Source organism: Haliotis rubra, unplaced genomic scaffold, assembly GCF_003918875.1.
Source record: "Haliotis rubra isolate DU_JTF1 unplaced genomic scaffold, ASM391887v1 Scf63, whole genome shotgun sequence".
NCBI lineage: Eukaryota > Metazoa > Mollusca > Gastropoda > Lepetellida > Haliotidae > Haliotis > Haliotis rubra.
In genome coordinates, this window is record NW_025767335.1 from 1,902,426 (window position 1) to 1,923,576 (window position 21,151).

A 21,151-nucleotide genomic window follows, 5' to 3' on the forward strand; every position below is an offset into this window, starting at 1 on the left:
CCACAGTTTCACACAAACTTGTAGCAGATGATGCAAACAGAGTTACTTCCCTTTATCCAAAACAACTGGATGATCATCTACTCATACTTATGCGTGATATGAACATCAATACTTATGCAACATGAGCAATTGACTTAAGATGTTTTCTGATATGCTTTCTCTGTGGACTTGCCACCTTTGAGTACGCTAAATGACAAATGTATTTCCTGCTCTTAAATCAAAAGCTAATAGTTTAATGTGAGGTAACATAAATAGATGACATACCGTTGTGCTATTTTCTACAAATCAAACCACTGTCAGATACGTTCATAATGTTTTAGTGTCAGTAAATGCATAGAAAGTAATATCGTTAATAGATATCATATGTCAAACAAAGGTCAAAATACACACTCGAAACGAAACATGTTGAGACCCACTACTAACTACAAATACATTACATTTTATGGCATTCTGAACACAGATCCCTGAGTAATGGGCATAAATGGATTTTTCAAAAGGCTACCATGGTGGCATTTCATAAATAATAGAATCATGACCAGAGAGACCAGTCATGAAAGTCATAAACACTGATTCATGCAATCCTCAGCTGCGGAAAGGTATATAAGAGGTACATAATGTCAGGGGCGCAGCTACCATTATAAAAACAAGCCCGGGCTTACACATGATTGGTGCTAACACAGTTGGGCAAGCCCTCAATACTATCTAAATACAAGTGTAAAAGTGAGCACAGCTCACATACCCCCGCTTCCCACTTTGGGACATGGAAATGACTGATATTGATATATATAATGTGACAAGGATCAGCAGCTCACAAGACTTTCTCCTTGACTCTACTAAACTTTATATACATGTTAGATAATTGTTTTGCCATGTACTGATTACAGTAATAATTTATGGAAACATTACTTTTTTTGTGTTTTCCGTGGAAACCTGACACACAATTGAACTTGTTGCACACAATGAAGTGGACGTATATGAAATATTTTTTAGCACATGGCATATCTGTGGGTCATGATTAACTTGTGTATTAAGGTTGGTGAACCTAGCATGTATAGTTTCGATCATATGCTGTGGCCAGGTAACCATCAAACATATTTTTGCACCAAGTCATGTTTCCATGGAAACAACAACAAAACAAATTCTGAAAAACTTTAAAATAACAAAAAGCACATCAATGGGTAAAGATTAACATGTGTGTGAAGTTTGGTGAACCTAGCATGTAAACTTTAAGAGATATGCTCCGGACAAAACCATCAAACACATTTGGCACTAAGTCGTGTTTCCATGGAAACAGCAAAAAAACAAAATTCTGAAAAAAAATTAAAATAGCAAAAGGCACATCAATGGGTCATGATTAACATGTGTGTGAAGTTTGGTGAACCTAGCATGTAAACTTTAAGAGATATGCTCCGGACAAAGTTTCGGGACGGACGGACGGACAGAATGAACGCTATATACCCCCGTAAATTCGTAGCGGGGGTATAATAAAGTTTTGCAAGCTTGCTACATGCCTGGATGTACGATGTAGATGAACCAATGGGACATGACAGAAGCTGAGTTGACTTTCAGTCAGATGAGTTAAAAACACATCACCAACAAGACACAGAATCTTCACAGGCACATGAAGTATGTCAGAGATTGAACATGCCAAATAGATTATGAAAGATTATTGAGAGTGGACAGTGTACAATCATACATATGTTGAGCATTGAACTCTCCTGACAAAAGACCCAAATGGCATAAATTACTTATCTATTCATCCTTAAACCTACCTCTGTGAATAATCTGGTGCCTTTCCCGCAAATAACTTAAACCTTTTAAAACCTGAAACCAAAGAAACATATTTCATTACCAAGGTTACAAGTCGATGGTGAGCACATATGCCAACTAGCATTACTAAAGGATTGTTGAATCATTTTCTACAGCAGGTTGTCTTGTAGACAGTATATATACTGGTTGTCTTGTACACAGTATACATTCTGGTTGTCTTGTATACAGTATATATTCTGGTTGTCTTGTATACAGTATATATACTGGTTGTCTTGTATACAGTATACATTCTGGTTGTCTTGTATACAGTATATATTCTGGTTGTCTTGTATACAGTATACATTCTAGTTGTCTTGTATACAGTATACATTCTGGTTGTATACAGTCTGGTTATTCAGTATATATTCTGTTGTCTTGTATACAGTATACATTCTGGTTGTCTTGTATACAGTATACATTCTGGTTGTCTTGTATACAGTATACATTCTGGTTGTCTTGTATACAGTATATATTCTGGTTGTCTTGTATACAGTATACAGTCTGGTTGTCTTGTATACAGTATACATTCTGGTTGTCTTGTATACAGCATACAGTCTGGTTGTCTTGTATACAGTATACAGTCTGGTTGTCTTGTATACAGTATACATTCTAGTTGTCTTGTATACAGTATACATTCTGGTTGTCTTGTATACAGCATACAGTCTGGTTGTCTTGTATACAGTATACAGTCTGGTTGTCTTGTATACAGTATACAGTCTGGTTGTGTTGTATACAGTATATATACTGGTTGTCTTGTATACAGTATACATTCTGGTTGACAACCAATGCAGGAATACATCCAGCTACAAGTTTGTTTGTTGCCACATTCAGCAGTTAGTTGACTCTTATTATGACAAGCAAGGGTTGCTGAAGACCAATTCTAATTCCAATTCTGGGTTCCTGGTACAAGCCAAACCACTAATAAATACACCAAGGTACAGGACAGCCCATCAAAGAATAGCACTGATACAAAACAAACCAATCAGGAATGTGAAGCCTAGGACAGGACAACCTGCACCCTGGTACATAACAATCTACCAAGATAACACTCTGGTGTTGTACTATCTACCCTGGTACAAGACCCCAAAGTTTAGGTTTGCTGCCAGCTACTCACTGCAACGTTGATGACACCAAGTATTGGTTCTGGTATTCTTCCAGCTCTCTTCAGTATCAGATCTAGTGAACCTCCATCCTGCAACAACACAGTAACTGTTATTCTTGGTAGAGCCATTAACAATCTATGATCAGACACATGTGTGACCTACAGAGGTACAAACCCACCACATATTCCCTACAGAGGTACAAACCCATCATGTATTCCCTATAGAGGTACAAACCCATCATGTATTCCCTACAGAGGTACAAACCCACCACATATTCCCTACAGAGGTACAAACCCATCATGTATTCCCTATAGAGGTACAAACCCATCATGTATTCCCTAACAGAGGTAGGTACATGTATTCCCTACAGAGGTACAAACCCCACCCACAAACCCATATTCCCTACAGAGGTACAAACCCATCATGTATTCCCTATAGAGGTACAAACCCATCATGTATTCCCTATTACAAACCCATGTATTCTCATGTATTCCCTACAGAGGTACAAACCCACCACATATTCCCTACAGAGGTACAAACCCATCATGTATTCCCTACAGAGGTACAAACCCACCATGTATTCCCTACAGAGGTACAAACCCACCATGTATTCCCTACAGAGGTACAAACCCACCACATATTCCCTACAGAGGTACAAACCCATCATGTATTCCCTATTACAAACCCATCCTACAGAGGTACAAACCCACCATGTATTCCCTACAGAGGTACAAACCCATCATGTATTCCCTACAGAGGTACAAACCCATCATGTATTCCCTACAGAGGTACAAACCCATCATGTATTCCCTACAGAGGTACAAACCCATCATGTATTCCCTACAGAGGTACAAACCCATCATGTATTCCCTACAGAGGTACAAACCCACCATGTATTCCCTACAGAGGTACAAACCCCCATTCCCACAGAGGTGTATTCCCTACAGAGGTACAAACCCATCATGTATTCCCTACAGAGGTACAAACCCATCATGTATTCCCTACAGAGGTACAAACCCACCATGTATTCCCTATAGAGGTACAAACCCATCATGTATTCCCTACAGAAGCACAAACCCACCATGTATTCCCTAAATACAAACAAGTCATGTATTCCTTAAATAAGTACAAACTCACCATATATTCCATACAAATGCTGATTTCCCCATCACTGTAGAATGCACCGTAGAAACCACAATATATGGGGAGTTACATTCATGAAGGACTTTCAACTCCCGGAATATCTGGTTCCTGACAGCCGGCTTGATCTCCAGATGAATCAACTGAAACAATCACCTTACTCTCAGTTCCAGGTCTACCTTTTCTGGCCATAATCCTCTGTCAGTGATACAGGTGAGGTGAAATGGGGCTTCACGTTGTACTTAAGAATATTTCATTCATAATGACGACGTGCATGTGTGTGTATGTATGGCTGCTTGTACTAGCCCAGACTGAAGCTGGTTTGATAGTGCCAGCACACTGACATACCATGCTGCATGAATACCCAACTCAAGACACATTATACTGACTCCAAGCCATGTTATACCCATTAATGTCGAGTGCCTGGCAGGGACCAACAAGTACCATATTTTAATGCCTTTTGGTATGCCGCAGCTAGGGATCGAACCCACAACCTTCCTCTCGCCGGGTGGATGCTCTAACCACTACCCCACGAAGGCGGTTCTCTACAAATGTGGGTATGTTCGCACTGGTATGTAAATAAGTGCATGCGAACAGCGTATTAAGACACACAGTAGATATCAACTGAAGGCAAAAAATGTTTCAATTTTCGGTAATATTTTCCCAAACATTTTTACATTCATTAATTATACAACCTCTACTGACCCAGACATTGAATGGAGGTCTCCAGAAGGTGGAAGTGACTGAGGTCCTGCCTTGAGGACATCTGAACTCATTCAATCATCAAATTCAAATGACAAGTGAGTGAGGGAAGTGAGTTTAGTTTAACCTGCTTTTAGCAATATCCCAGCAGTATCACAGCAGTACACAAAAGAAATGGAAATCATGCATTGTACTTATGTGCGGAATCGAAACAGGGTTTTATCTTTTAGGCTTCCCTGCCAAGCCTCAAATAACAAATACTGAAGTCGTCTTATATACAAGCTTTGTTCACCTCAGGCACGGTGACCCTGACCTTCAATATCATACATTCAATGTGATACCATTACTTGTTGGAAAATAAGGGTGTTTCACAAATATAAAATCATTATATTACATCACATTATTTACAACTCATCCCATTTCACAAGTGAATCAACATCAAAGTGACCTTGACAGTCTAACAAAAATGATAGGAAAACACTTACATTTTTCAAGAAATAAATCACAGATTTCATTAACTAAAAACCAATGTTTCATAATTTGATCTCCAGCAACCTGAAATCTGACATGGTGGTCATTTAAAAGATTCCACCTTGGAGAGTGAGTGAGTGAGTTTAGTTTTACGCCACACTCAGCAATATTCCAGCTATATGGCGGCGGTCTGTAAATAATCGACTCTGGACCAGACAATCCAGTGATCAACAACATGAGCAGCGATCTGGGCAATTGGAAACCGATGACATGTGTCAACCAAGTCAGCGAGCCTGACCACCCGATCCCGTTAGTCGCCTCTTACGATACGGGTTAACCTCTCACGGGTTACTAAAGGCCAATATTTTAACCCGGACCTTCACGGGTACACTTTGAGAATAGGCAAACCAAGCCATCAAATTCAGTTTACAAATCCTCAAGATGCAGTACCAAGCTCCATTCCTAAGGAACATTTGTGACGTATAGCCGATATTTTTTACATCTGTCATAAGCAGGTGGTTGAGAAATACATTGGAAGACACAGATTTGAACTAATACAAACAGACCAACTTACAAGGAGCAGCTTAATCATGGCTACCTTATATTTCCATTTTTAATGCACTGCTAAAGAAGTCGGAGCACATATGCTGATAAAGAACTCCAAATTCAAAACACTGCAGGTTTATACAGGGAGAGCTGAACTTGCATATTAATGTGAGGAATCGAGGTTGGAGAATCAAAACATTTTTTTGCCGTGACAGACATGTTCACCACTTGGCGTCCCCACCACTCCTACACATTTAAAAGTAATAATAATAAATAATAATAATAGCCATTTATAAAGTGCCTTATTCCACACACTTGTGCATGCTCAAAGTGCTAACACATTATTACCCTAGATAACCCAAGCTGCCTGTTAGGTGCTAGAAGGTTATAGTCACATGACTTATCCCACCGGGTACCCATTTTCTGCTGGGAGAACAGAGGCAATTTTGAACAAACTCAATTGCCTAAGGTGAGACCACATGTATCACATGTGCTTCGTTTTGGGGAAGGACTGAAGTCCTAGAAACTCTCAGGAGTCAAGCTGCCAAACATGGTCACCCATCCAAGGACGCTCCGCATCCAACGTTGCCTAACTTCAACTGATTTGTGACCTGAGCTCTTATAAGTACCTTATAAGTAAGGGTATAGATATCTACAATGAAAAGAAATAAATGATTTCTATTAAACCAACATCAATAGCAAGGAGTACTTACTTTTCGAGCCATGATAAGTCCTGAGGGCTTGTGACGGACTTTGGTGACTACTCCTCCATTCCCGGCACCGAGTTCACCCAGCTTCTCGAAATCCTCCTCAACAAGCTCTCCAACCCTCTGCTTCTGGGTGAGGAACTGCTCTAATCTTTCTCTCTGTTGGTCATCTATGTCCAGTTCCTTTAATTTCTGTTGAAGAGCCTCTAAGTTGGCGGCACCATTGTTTTGTCGACTGAAAACATGTACTTAATACATTATAAGTTCATCCTTCCTCTAAAGGTAATGAAGTTGACTTCAATGAAAATTCTCGATAATCTCCAGGGTATCTGTTCCAATAAATCTACCCTGGACGCATCTAGGGCTTGGTCCGATAATTGTATTACCTCCCTTTGCCGGCACCACCTTCTCACAGTAGCCAATCAGATTAGCCGTTACAACCGTGCTTGCCAGTGTCAACAAAGATGTCGACCAAAGCCGCTGAAGGTTTGCTCGCTGTGCGACTCAGATTTAGGGAAAATTCATACAGACACATTGACAGATCTGAAACCTTCAAAGAAAAAAGCAAGAACTCCTTCTACCTCTTTCAGAGAACCTCTGCAACAATTGTGTTGCCAAGTTTGATCAGCTAGATAAAAGAAGTGGAAGTGAGTAATGAGAGAAGCCTTTTGTGATTGGTACGCTCAACTTCCCAGCGTAGACGCATGATTGGATGAAAAGCCAGCAAAGGGAGGTAATACAATAATCGGGCCGGGCGGTGAGGCATTCAGGGTACTAGTGGAGATTTATCGGTTGAAAATAACATTTCAAGCTTTGACAACAACCATAACTTTCTGTTGATGGCTTTACGTGTCGCCCTTAAAATCTTCTATCAATGAACAGATCACAAGAACCACACCACCTTACATTATGGTAGCAGTCTAAGTAAACTTAGGCTCAGTATTATTCGTTACACTGCTATAATGAGTCTAACAAAACCTTGATAACTGCAGCAGCCAAACAATCAGGTAAGAATTCTGTGAGTTCTGACCCGTGAAGATTCAGGTTAGAATTGATCTTCAGTAACCCAAGCTTGTTATAAGAGGCGACTAACGGGATCGGGTGGTCATGCCTGCTGACTACCGGTAGGTTGACACATGGCATCATATCCCAATTGCGTAAATCAATGTTCATGCTGTTGATCACTGGATTTTCTGGTCCTGACTCAATTATTTACAGACCGCAGCCATATAGCTGGAATATTGCAGAGGGCAGCTTAAAACTTAACTCACTCACTGAAATCTTTTCTCTCCACTTAAGAAGATGAATACTGTAATATAATAGTGAAAAAGACAAAAACCAAACTATGTCACTGTAACAAATTATGCATATGTAAGAACCCGGGTTCAATTTTCATGATGAGTACAATGCATGAAGTTTATTTCTGGTGTGCCCCCTCAGTGACACTGCTGAAATACTGCTAAAAGCCGCACAAAACCTTACTCACTCATCCCGCCCCACTCATTCCCTCTACCAACCCAGACCGCCTCCGTGGTGTAGTGGTTAGAGCGTCCGCCCGGAGAGCGGAAGGTCGTGGGTTCGATCCCCAACCGCGTCATACCAAAAGATGTTAAAATATGGTACTTGTTGGTCCCTGTCTGGCGCTCGGCATTAATGGGTACAACAAGGACTGGTCGGCTTGGAGTCAGTATAATGTGTCTGAGTGGGGTATTCATGCTTCACTGCGGCATGGTATCTCAGTGGGCTAGTACTATAAAACCAGCTAGTACAAGCAGCCGTAACTACACATAAACACGCATGCACGTCGTCATATGAGCAAAATATTCTCCAGCCCAATTTCATCTCACCTCACTACCAACCAAATTTTTACAAAATAGAAAAGGAATAGAAATGTAAAAGGCAAAGTAAGGAACAAAGACCTACACATATGCCTTCAGTGTGTACTTGCTAGCTTATCTCAGACAATTAACATTCTGAAAGTGTCCGACATATGATGACAGCCATGAATAATTAACTGTTGTAGCTCCATCTAACACACCTTGATTAGTTTTCAATCACTGCTTCCAGAACTGATTATCTATTCAGTACATGTACATGTAACAGATCAAATGAAAATTACACCCATATGAAATTACTTCAGTCAACATGTTGAATTATGTGAGAAAACGTTACCTAATAAATCTCATATGTAGCAATGTATAACAAGCTTGACGATTCAAACATCTATCCATACAAGGATAGGTTACTGTGGACCTACTTTAACCCTGAATTCAACCAGGGTTGTTTAAAGTATGATATCTGATGTGCTTACAAAGATCCACGAAGAAATACTAAAAGGTTGGTGAGTTTCAAAGATTCACAAAGAATCGTGACACAGTCTATGATCATAAAGATGCTCTGAAGTGGGTGGGTGAGTGTGTTTGGTTTTACACCGCTTTTAGCAATATTCCAGCCATATCACAGCGGGGTACACCAGAAATTGGCTTCAAACATTCTACCCATGTGGGGAATCGAACCCATGCCTTCACATGACGAGCGGACGCTTTAACCACTAGGCTATCCCGCCGGCCCCTGCTCTGAAGTCACCATTATCAATATTTGAAACAACTTTAAAAATAGGATAATTATCATATACAAAATATGTACAGTGTCCTTTATGATTTAGGAACTAAACTACTCTAAGGTGCTTTACAGAAAGAGCCATAAATGCTTTCTTCGTGATTTTCATGCCCTTCTTTAAAATGTCATAAGATGTTGAGACCCGTGAAGATCCGGGGTAGAATAGGTCTTCAACAACCCATGCTTGCCACAAAAGGCGACTATGCTTGTCGTAAGAGGCGACTAACGGGATCGGGTGGTCAGGCTCGCTGACTTGGTTGACCACATGTCATCGGTTCCCAATTGCGCAGTTCAATGCTCATGCTGTTGATCACTGGGTTGTCTGGTCCAGACTCGATTTACAGACCGGCGCCATATAGCTGGAATATTGCTGAGTGCGGCATAAAACTAAACTCACTCACTCACTCATAAGATGTTGAGTTTCTCGGGTAACTGTACCCCTGCAACATTTACCACTGATTAACCCTGTATTTTGGTTTACGCCGCTTTTAGCAATATTCCAGCAATATCATGGCAGGGAACACCAGAAATTGGCTTCACACATTGTACCCATGTGGGGAATCGAACCCAGGTCTTTGGCGTGACAAGCAAACTCTTTAACCACTAGTTGACCCTGTCTCTACAGCATACTAAGTGTCCTAGCTTCCTAGTTTCCACTTCAGTGAAACCAAACTGCAGTACAAATGAGGGGAGAAGATGTGTTGAATGAGCTTTTGTGTACAAAATAGAGTGGCACAGGTTCAGAAGCTTACCTTCACTGGACTAATTCACACTTACTTGAGTATGAGTTGAACTTAATTATTGGCATCAACTAACACTGCGGTGGTGTAGTTCTGTATAACATAGGGGACTTTCACTGATTTATTTTTAAAACAAATTACAGCTAACTTCGTCTTTGTAAACATTACAACAGGGTGTGACATATGTCATAGACAGGATTATCTTAAATATCATTGACTACAGTGTTAAACAACAAAGAAACAAATCAACGAAATAATAGAGGCTGTCAAAACAATTAGTACTGACAAGATATTTGATAATTTGACAGAAATAAAAGCTTCTGATGTAAATAGAATCAGTCATATTATTTCATCACACATGAAGGTGATCGAAAAACAAAAACAGAAGTACACTGTATTTATCTCTTAAATACCAAAATAAACCCAAGGGCTTTTTATTAATTTTACTATGTTTTAACAAATACTGAATTAAATAGATGCCAATTAAAATTCATCAGTGCCAAAACAGAAGAGCCCATTTGGTAATAAAGGCTCTTGCATCAGGTCAAAATGGAATACAGCCATTCAAAACACACTAGTGAAGTATCAGAATGAAAACAAAGGTCAAACTAATTTCATATGCCTTGTCCTTCTACTTGTTGTGTTCATTCATAAATTCTAATTAATATTTTTACATATTGTGTACATTGTCCTTCCTCAACTTCTTTCACTGAGTATAAACATGAAATAGGACTGTATATGCAGCAGTCAATTAGAATTTGTTTGTTTATTGTTTAACACTGCACTCAGCAATTAATATAACAGGTATATGGTGGTGGTCTGTAAATAATCAAATAAGGATCAGACAATCCAGTGATCAACAGCATGAGCATTGATCTACACAACCGAGTCAGCGAGCCTGACCACCTGATCCCTTTAGTTGCCTCTTACAAGAAGCATGGGTTACTGAAGACCAATTCTAAGCCAGATCTTAACGGGTAGCAGTTCGTTAGAAAACTAGCAGATTGGTGTTGTGCACAGTATAACAGCTTAAGATGTTAATAGCATTTATAATGCTTAACAGCATTTATAAACAAATCTTGCACATAGTGACTGTTAGTAATGCAGTGATCACAGTGTTGATGTTGTGTTCAGCATTGTCAGCTTATATTAACTTGCTCTCATTTCGAGTTAATAATCCAGTTTACACCAGTTGAAGAATTCCCATGCCACAGATGGTATAGACCATTTAAAAACAGATGCGAACTATTTCAAATATGACAGGAATTATGGAGGAATTAGAAACATTGGGTGCCCACCTGACCCTTCTTTATATCAAAACTACTTATAAAAGATGCTTAAATATTTCTTTCCACTGTTGAAACATATGCCTTTACGTCGTTCTAAACCACGCTTCTGATTCAGACAACATTCAAGGTGCAAGTACCAGTACCAAACCAATGTGTCTACCAGTTGTCACTTTACACTTACTCGCCCGATTCTTGATTGGGTTCGGCGACCGATATGGTCAAATTCATAGGATTTTTCAGAGGCATGGCTGTGTGTTGTTGATGCAAAGCAACGTCTTAGACCATGAGTAACCAAAATGAACGATAAAACGCCCCGGCAAAATTATGTTGAAATTGCTTCCACCCACTCAACTCCGCGATCCAGTCGGGTTGACAGACACGGAAATGTACATATATCCCATAGTTACCGGAAGTGACGTACGAGCACCTGTTTTTCTCATAAATATTCATTTCTGTTTGGACCAATGAAATGCGGATATATTATTCATGCATAAATTTGAATGTATTATATTTAGACGAGATAACGCGAGAATGTTCGAGACACGAGATTCTCTATTACCCACAAATCGCCCTTTCAATTTCCTCTTCCGGTAAAACCGAGGTTCGTGAAATTATCACATATCCGACACTTTCTAAAATCCTTCAATCACATTACTAAAACAGAATAATTCGCATTAAATTGACATATATCCTACTCATGGGTTATATATACATGGGTGAAAACTATATTTCGGGGCAGAAATTACTGGAAAGTCTGTAATTCGAGTTTTAGTTGGAATGGATGCATCGACACAGCATGTAAACATGTCAACATTAGCTGAAGTATGAATATAACTGACAAGAACTAATACGGCATTCGTTTCACATGTACGTTGCATAATTCAGTTTAACAGGTAATAATTAACAGGTATTAAAATATGTTGTGCACGGACTGTCCAGAGATGTGCAAGACAGAGTTTTATCCAACTAAAATGAAGATACTAATGATACTATACTCCATACATAACCCTTCTTGGAAGGTCAATCTATTACAAGAGTATGTTTGGGAGATAGAGGGAGGGGTTACAATATGGGGTGCAAGCGGCTGTTTATGTGTTGTGAAAATGATTAAATTCTATCCATAATGCCAGAAATGATTTCAGTTGGCCTTTGCATGGGACAAAGTTGATGTGGTTGTAGTGCTTTTGATGAGTGTACTTTTTCCAGATTTCAATTCTGACAGACAATTTAACTCGCTTCCCAAAGCTAGGCTAGTGGTAGTTTATATGGATAAACTTGTATTCAAGCCAAGGCCTACATCGAGTTTATACAGCAAGTGCATTTTGTTTGACGCTCCTTTCCACAAGAAATTTGAGTGGAATGGTTTTAGGCAAAAAACAAGAATGAAAACTCAACCTGTCGACTGATGCATGTGCACGTGTTGCTGAATCAAACAATCCTCTTCAAAACGGGACACTTACCTCCACTAAGATCGACTCACTTTATGACTTGAATGACCTGAAACATAGAGACCCCACCTACTTTCCACCATTTGTCGGTCATTTTGGTTATGGTAATTAGCAGTTGTATAAAAAAAACAGAATCGTATTGAACGGACTGTCATTACATGACGCTTTGAAGTAGAGGGAAGGGTAACAAACTTTTTAGCAGTTTCTATTTGTTTGTAAATCCGTTTTAATGCGTTTCCACTTTTTATTCAACTGCTAAGTACCATAACAGTATGGCCAACAAATACTGGATGATTGGGGGCGCTAGGTGTCAAGGCTTTTAAGTAATAAAATGAGTCGTTTTTAGAGGAGGTACGTGTTTCGTTTTGAAGATGAATGTTTGTTTTAGCAATCCATGCACATGATATAGTCGATAGGTTGAGTTTCCATCCTCGGTTTTGCCTAAATCCATAGTGCTTCTCTGCCTAGGGAAGTGCCACTTTATTTCAGAACACAGGCGCTATCAACCTTCATGTGCATATGAACCAGCCATTTTCTCCTCAAATTTGATTTAATATTAATTTACAAAATTTCCTGAGGTTACATGATCTATGTTGGATTATTTCTTTGAAAACTAGTGGTTGGAAATCATAAAAGGCAGTCAACCAGTCTCATTCACTCATAAAAGAAGGTATGCAGATAAACAGATCTGTGGGAATAAAGACTTATGATTGTTGGATCACAGTTTTATCATAATTGTTGATGGCATGCTCCTTGTATAATTCTACCTGTGAAGATTTGGGTGTGAATTGGTCTTGAACAACTCATGGTTGTTGTAAGAGATGACTGACGGGCCTTGGTTGAGAGATGTCATTGTAATCTCATTGTGTGGATGGATGCTCATGCTCTTGATCACTGGATTGTCTGGTCCAGACACAATTATATACAGACCACTGCCATACAGCTGGAATATTGCTGAGTGCAGCATTCAACTACAAACAAATATAAGTATATTCAATGTGACAATCATGAAATTTGTAAATACATAATGATACACACTGTTGGCCCTATCGTTTCCATTTTCTGCTTGCAATTTTGCAATTAACATAATTAACTTACAGTTAGTTAATCGTTAGTATTTTCTTTGCAGATCCATCAACATGGTCCGGTATGCATCTGACCCAGAAAATCCCTCTAAGTGTAAGTAGGCCTAAGGTTGATAGTATGATACCTGAAAACTCTAAATAACAGTTTCATAATGTTATTTTGATGTTAGTACACACAAACAAATGTTTGAGTGGTTTGGTGTATAATACACAGGCAGGTATTGATTGTTGAAGTGTTTATGGTGGGTTGTACACTGTAAGGTTTGTTCCCCAGCTGTTCATGTTTGTGTTTAAATGAGGGAAGGGATATTTTTAACAATTCAACTGTTAGTTTCAGACTTTCGTCATATAATTGGAGTATTGCTCACTGCAACATTTAACAGGAACCTTAACTTAAGCAGTCTATCTATTATTCCTACCTAGTACTTAGTGATTCACATGGTTGAAGTTTTTGGCTCGTCACGCCGAAGACCCGGGTTCGAATCCCCACATGGGTACAGTGTGTGAAGCCCATTTCTGGTGTCACCCGCCGTGATATTGCTGGAGTATTGCTAAAAGCGGCGTAAAACCAAACTCACTCAGTCAGTCAGTGGTTGAAGTTTGCTTCTATTATTTCAGCTGCCAAGGCTAGAGGGTCATATCTGCGAGTCCACTTCAAAGTGAGTAACTAGTTGGAATATTGACAATTGAGTGCAACTTGTTCAGTTTAATGATCTGATTAGTTTGTAGCACTATTAAAAGCAGTCTGCAAAATTTGCACTGTTCCTGTGGTCCCTGGCTAGTAATAATTCAACAGGACCACTAAATGATAAGTTTACAGTGTTCCTGGTGGCCAGTGATAGTTAAAGGTCACATGCAACGTAAAACACAACTTTGCAGATTCTGATACCTTTCGGTATGGACTTACCGAAACAAATCGTCAAAAATGCAAATTCAACTTGTAAAGTTGAAAAATAACGCGATGAAAAAAGACGCGCGAAATCGGAGTTCAAAACTTTTCTGGGGAAAACGGGTTTCAACAGCTGGGCTGCGCTTATAGCACGTGTGCAGTAAAGTAGGTTCGCGCAGCTTGGAAGCGGTTGTCCGGTGAATATTCGGTGAAGGCTTTGGTGTGAGCTATTTTTCTAATGTTTGTTGATATCTCACAGGCGCGAGCTTTTTATATGTTATGACAGTAAATTAACTGTTTATATAATTTCATTTGTCTATTTCACCACACGTTCTTCTAACCGAGTCACTTTCTCAGTTCGATACTTAAAAGCAATGCCATTATTTAGCGTTGACAGAATTTCCAACTGTGATATAGATATGTCGTTGTCACAGACTAAACTCAATGTCTTGTTTTATTGACACCTGTGTGTCTGCCTGCCTGTCTGCTAATGACAATATTCAATACACAGCTGCTATCACTGACCACATGCAATTTGAACTTAACACCAATCAGGCTATACACCATAAACAAAATGCATTGATTTATGGCCCGAGTTTGGTCTCTGTCACATTATGTAATTACACAGACAGGCAGGTGTGATACTTGAACACATGACATGTTATGATGTCTGTTGATTGCAAAATGTTATACACAAAAAATGAGCATGTATTTACAAAACCCAACATCTCTATATATACACACACAATGACCCGTGAGGGCATCAGCAAATGAACCAGCCGTTACACTTGAGTGCACACCCACCCGCTCAGACTGGGTTGGTATCCCGGCTGCTTCGTTTCTTGGGAAGTAAACCGAAGTACACAATATTGCACTTTTGATTTGCGATTGTACGCTTATAATTTTGTTTTATGTTTTTTCATAACCAGCAATGTATATTATATGTCATGAATAAATGATAATTGTGTTTTAATTATGTTTGATTTTTTGGTTGCATGTGACCTTTAAGTAAATATACAAATGTTATTTTGGATCAGTGAAGTACAGACAGGACCACTGATTATTGTCCACTCACTGGTCCTGTGGTTTAGTAGGAAATTTTGAGAGGTTTCTTTCTCTTAAAAGCAGATGTATGATGTACCAAATTTTGTATTTTACATGGCAGAAACAATTATTCAATAGAGGTATTCATCCTATTCATAGTCATAACATTTCGTTACAGACATATGTCCGGTGAAATCCTTTTTATCTAGGTGTTATTGACATACCTGAATTATGTTGTTTTCCTTTATCCTAGAACACAAGGGAAACCGCCCAGGCTGTGAAACACATGCACCTGAAAAGGGCCAATCGTTATTTGAAGAATGTAGTTGAGAAAAAGGAAATTGTACCTTTCCGCAGGTTCAATGGAGGTGTGGGCAGGAAGGCTCAGGTTAGTGAATTCATCTTTTCATTTGTAACCACCTCCGTGGTGTAGTGGTTATAGCGTCCGCCCGGAGAGAGGAAACGTTGAGGGTTCGAACCATGGCCGTGTCATACCAAAAGACGTTAAAATATGGTACTTATTGTTCCCTGCCTGGCTCTTGGCATTACTGGGTAAAACAAGACTGGTCAGCTTGGAGTATAATGTGTCTGAGTGGGCTATTTATGCTTAACTGCGGCATGGTATCTCAGTGAGCTAGCACTATAAAACCAGCTTAAGTCTGGGCTAGTACAAGAAGCCACACATAAAATGCATGCACATCATTATGTGAATGAAATATTCTTAAGTATGACATTAAACACCATGTTACCTCACCTCTTTTGGTTTGTACAGCTTGTTCTACAGGTCGTTCTTTGAAATTTGATTAGTTACCCATTCAAGATCTCTGTAATCAAACTGATATTTTTGTACCAACGTTTTAGTTGATATGACTGATGTTATAACCTAAACTCAGATGCTGTTTGATGCTGCACAAAACACCGTAGATAAGCCGACCCCATAGATAAGCCGACCCCTTAGATAAGCCGAACCCCTAGCTTGACCCTTGAATTGAGTGTCAAAATGGTATGTTTCGTACATAAGCCGACCCCCAGCGATGAGTCGCGGCCAACTCACACCACTAGACATCGGACAGTCGGATGTAAAACGTACACAAGCCGACCCCACGCTATGGCCAGCTCTCATAGATAAGCCGACCCCCTTCAAGAGACTGCTTATTTTTGTCCTCAAAATTCGGCTTATCTACGGATATATACGGTAGGTTGTCGGCCTGGCAGGCGAACGCTTTAACCACTAGGCTACCCCACCGCCAGGAATACCACTGACTACGTAATTTCGTGTTACGTAATGAGGCAGTCTGAATGACAATGACAGCTCAACAATCATTATTTATTGGAAAGTATTTAAATGTATAGTGAAGAGAACTCAACACAAGAATTGTTTAACTATTAGTTACTGATAATCCATCTCTTCTCCCTCCAGGCCAAACAGTTTAAGACCTCCCAGGGAAGGTGGCCCGAGAAGAGTGCCCAGTTTTTGCTTCAGCTTCTCAAGAATGCTGAAAGTAATGCTGAATTCAAGGTAGGTTTTCTCCCTCTGACAAAGCAATATATTTTTATGTATTTGCAAATGGTTCAGCATTATGAAATGGGCAAGAATTATGGGGTACTGGCATTGTTTTTAATCTCTCTATATAGTTACTTGAGTAAATTTTTTAGAAAGTTTGCCTGATGACACAGACTATAATTTAAGACCTTGTTTTGTAGACCCAAAGTGATTTTCATTGAAAATGTGACATGCCGAGTTTTCCAGGCACAATGGGAATAGTTGGTTTGAATAAGTCAACTGCAACCTATGGTAGTTTTTCACGTAACCAAACAGATCAGGTTGCCTTGGTTTCTGTTTGATCGTGTGTTATTGTACTTTGGAAGCTGTTCATAATATCAGTCAATGATCTGTGAAGTTCAGTTATTTATTGGATGCAGCCATGTTTCCGAACATGTTTTAACAATAATCAAGCAGACAGAACAGATTACAGGGAAACCTGTTTGACACTAAAATTGTATGGCAGTGATACCTCACATTTTTGCAATGGTATCTAACTTACTCTATGATCTGATAATGAAATTTTTGTTGTAAAATACAAATGAATAAAGTATGTCAAAGTAGTCCCATTTTCTTCCCTCATGCTTCACAGGCTAAAGGGAAGTTACTGTTATATGTTGTCATAATCCCTGTAGATGGACCCACAAAAATTTGAAATTTGATTGAAAAATTGAGTTTTCTGACATTTTTTGTGTTTATAACAAAAGATGTCTATCTAAACTTTTGATAATATTGGCATTATTACTTGACTGTCCATGTGTTATAAGCATGGGGCAAAATTGCAGAACATGGATAGTTCAATATTTCTTACACTCCTAATCACAGTACTGTTGAGGTTGCAAAATGAATGATGTTGACTGTTGAGAAGTTCGCTGTAGTCTTCCTGACAGTGTTAGGTGGAACATAAGCCAGCTGCCTGTTATTGACTGTTGTTATCGTGCAGGGTCTGGATACCGATCACCTGGTCATTGAACACATCCAGGTCAACATGGCTCCCAAGATGAGGAGGAAGGACGTACAGGGCTCACGGACGTATCAACCGTAAGTTGCTGCTGAGATGCATATACTGCATCTTACTTTTGTGTCCAAGTATAGGAAGAGAACTCACTCATATTGGAGGGCCTATAATGTTTCATTATTATCATGTTCACATTTGATGTAAATGCCTGTTACGGTTTGGGCTGTCTTGAGGCATGAATCATTTATTGTTGTATATTTTGTTGTACCAAATGAAAATGTAAATATAAACTCTGCGCCGATTATTCTTATTCTAAGGTAACAAGTGGTATGTTGTAAAGTTATCTTGTATTGTGAAACATATTTTCTGGTTAAGGAAACTACAAAAATAACTTAGTTTGATGATGGTATTATAGACCCTATAGAAAGTAATGTTATCAGATGGAAAGTATGTGGTAGTGTACAGAATGATTTTCTGTCTTAACAAAATGCCTGCATACTCGCAAGTACACTTCTAGAAGTAGGATTACTGTGAGCTTGATGATGTCAATTCAGCGGAATGATTTCCATGAAATTAAAGTTTCACTGAAAGCTCACCTTATCACATCAGATTGTGAGTGAGTGAATTTAGGTTTACACTTCTTTTAGCAATATTCCAGCAATATCACGGCAGGGGACACCAGAAATGGTCTTCATGCATTGCATCTATGTAGGGAATGGAAGCAACGTGATGAGCAGACCAGGCCTTCAACAACCCATGCTTGTCGTAAGAGGCAACTAACGGGATCGGGTGGTCAGGGCCCTGTTCCTCAAAGTTATCGTAGTGCTACGACTGTCGTAAGTCAATGTTAAAGTATGGAAGTTACGATCACCTTAGCGCTACGATTGCTTTGAGGAACGGGACCCAGGCTCGCTGACTTGGTAGACATTATTGTAATGTATCCCAATTGCTTAGATCAGTGCTCATGATGTTTATGACTGTATTGTCTGGTCCGGACTGGATTATTTACAGGCCGTCGCCATATGGCTGAATATTGCCGAGTGTGGCGTTAAACAACATGCTAACAAACAAAACAGAGGTCCTTGTGTGTATAAGAATTGGAGATGACCCTGTTGTACAAGAGATGAGTATTTACATGTATGAGAATTGTCTGTGTATGAGCATGAGGGATCTTGTATCAGACTGATGTGAGGTAGTGTACAGCATGATTTTCTGTCTTAACAAAAGGCCTGCATACTCACAAGTATACTTCTAGAAGTAGGATTACTGTGAGCTTGATGATGTCAATTCAGCGGAATGATTTCCATGAAATTAAAGTTTCACTGAAAGCTCACCTTATCACATCAGATTGTGAATGAGTGAATTTAGTTTTACACCTCTTTTAGCAATATTCCAGCAATATCACGGCAGGGGACACAAGAAATGGTCTTCATGCATTGCATCTATGTAGGGAATGGAAGCAGCGTGATGAGCAGACCAGGCCTTCAACAACCCATGCTTGTCGTAAGAGGCAACTAACAGGATCGGGTGGTCAGGCTCGCTGACTTGGTTGACATATTATTGTAATGTATCCCAATTGCTTAGATCAGTGCTCATGATGTTTATGACTGTATTGTCTGGTCCAGGCTGGATTATTTACAGGCCGTCGCCATATGGCTGAATATTGCCGGGTGCGGCGTTAAACAACATGCTAACAAACAAAACAGAGGTCCTTGTGTGTATAAGAATTGGAGATAACCCTGTTGTACAAGAGATTAGTATTTACATGTATGAGAATTGTCTGTGTATGAGCATGAGGGATCTTGTATCAGACTGATGTGTGGTAGTGTACAGAATGATTTTCTGTCTGAATAAATGGCCTGCATACTCGCAAGTACACTTCTAGAAGTAGGATTACTGTGAGCTTGATGATGTCAATTCAGCGGAATGATTTCCATGAAATTAAAGTTTCACTGAAAGCTCACCATGCCACATCAGATTGTGATTCAGGGTAGTGCCTATATGATACTGCTCATGTGTGGTCTAAGAAACCATAGAACCCACCAATCTCATGTATGCAGAAGGTCTGGGATGTTGGTCAGGGTCCCTGTTCCTTTATGTGCTCAATCTCTATCTGCAGAGGCCCTGGGTTCATGACTTTGGTCCCTAAATATAAAGATTCTTGTGTGTATAAGACTTTGAGATGTCCCTGTTTGTATAAGTTATTTTTTATTAGATGTGTGTATGCATGTATGAGAGATTCTTGTTTGTTTGTGTGTGTGTGTGTGTGTGCGAGCACACGTCTGTCTATAGTGTCTCTGTGTGTGTAATGTGTCTGTTTGGGTGTGTCTATAGTATCTTTGTGTCTATAGTATCTGTGTGTCTGTCTCCGTCCCCTGGAGCAGCTTCTCATGATGTCCTCTTGTTACAGCATACATGAGCAGTCCCTGCCATATTGAGGTGATCCTCACTGAGAGGGAACAGGCTGTTGCTCGACCCTCAGGGCGGGAAGATGAACCCGTCAAGAAGAAGGTTTCTCAGAAAAAACTCAAGAGACAAAAGATGATGCAGAGAGATTAAATGTACAGCCTCATGAGAAAATAAAAAATACTGGGTTATGTTGCTTGTTTTGTCTTGCTTAGTTTTTGACAGAATCCAGTTTGTCCTCTAATTCAAAACACAGATGATAAACACCTATGATGGTGAATATTCCAGGCTGTGAGGTATCCCTGCAGGTGCTGGATGAAGGTATGATTCGGGGTTTTTTAGATTGAGTTTCGTTTCACCCAGTCGTTGTTTCACTATGCTATTCAAACTGTCATACTTCTGAAAATGCTTTCAACAGAATGTCAACAGAACAAAATCCACATAAGACCAATAAGCATAATTATTATCCCCCGCCCAGGTTTAAAGTATTAGCCTTAGCGGTTGACATTTAACTTCAGCTTTTATTACTTTATAAGTGATTTGATAATTTGCAGCGGGGGATTATGTCACCATAGTGACAGTGCTTTTTTAAGTCATTTGATTAGGCAATTATGATATGAATCGCTTTGGTCTTTTCGATACAGTAGTATTA

General features: G+C 39.5%; 2 protein-coding genes and 1 long non-coding RNA gene across 3 annotated transcripts in view; 2 read left to right on the forward strand and 1 right to left on the reverse strand.

The window, feature by feature from the left end:
• Positions 1-11,527, reverse strand: part of LOC124256521 (dual specificity mitogen-activated protein kinase kinase 1-like) — a 28,357-nt gene extending 16,830 nt beyond the window's left edge. Inside the window, 6 exon segments of the mRNA XM_046690509.1 lie at positions 1,773-1,824; positions 2,924-3,001; positions 4,050-4,108; positions 4,111-4,195; positions 6,485-6,713; positions 11,308-11,527. Coding sequence (XP_046546465.1) covers positions 1,773-1,824; positions 2,924-3,001; positions 4,050-4,108; positions 4,111-4,195; positions 6,485-6,713; positions 11,308-11,372 — 568 coding nt within the window. The 5' untranslated portion in view covers positions 11,373-11,527.
• Positions 11,528-11,662: 135 nt separating this feature from the next.
• Positions 11,663-20,690, forward strand: LOC124256522 (60S ribosomal protein L17-like). The gene is given in 8 exon segments (XM_046690510.1): positions 11,663-11,727; positions 13,704-13,753; positions 14,278-14,318; positions 15,846-15,980; positions 17,013-17,111; positions 18,079-18,144; positions 18,146-18,176; positions 20,504-20,690. Coding segments are annotated over 7 exon segments (561 nt in total). The 5' UTR covers positions 11,663-11,727; positions 13,704-13,713; the 3' UTR covers positions 20,653-20,690.
• LOC124256523 lies at positions 18,368-20,061 on the forward strand. The gene is made up of 2 exons (XR_006892942.1): positions 18,368-18,547; positions 19,286-20,061. It is a non-coding gene; the product is annotated as an uncharacterized LOC124256523 (long non-coding RNA).
• Positions 20,691-21,151: the final 461 nt, after the last annotated feature.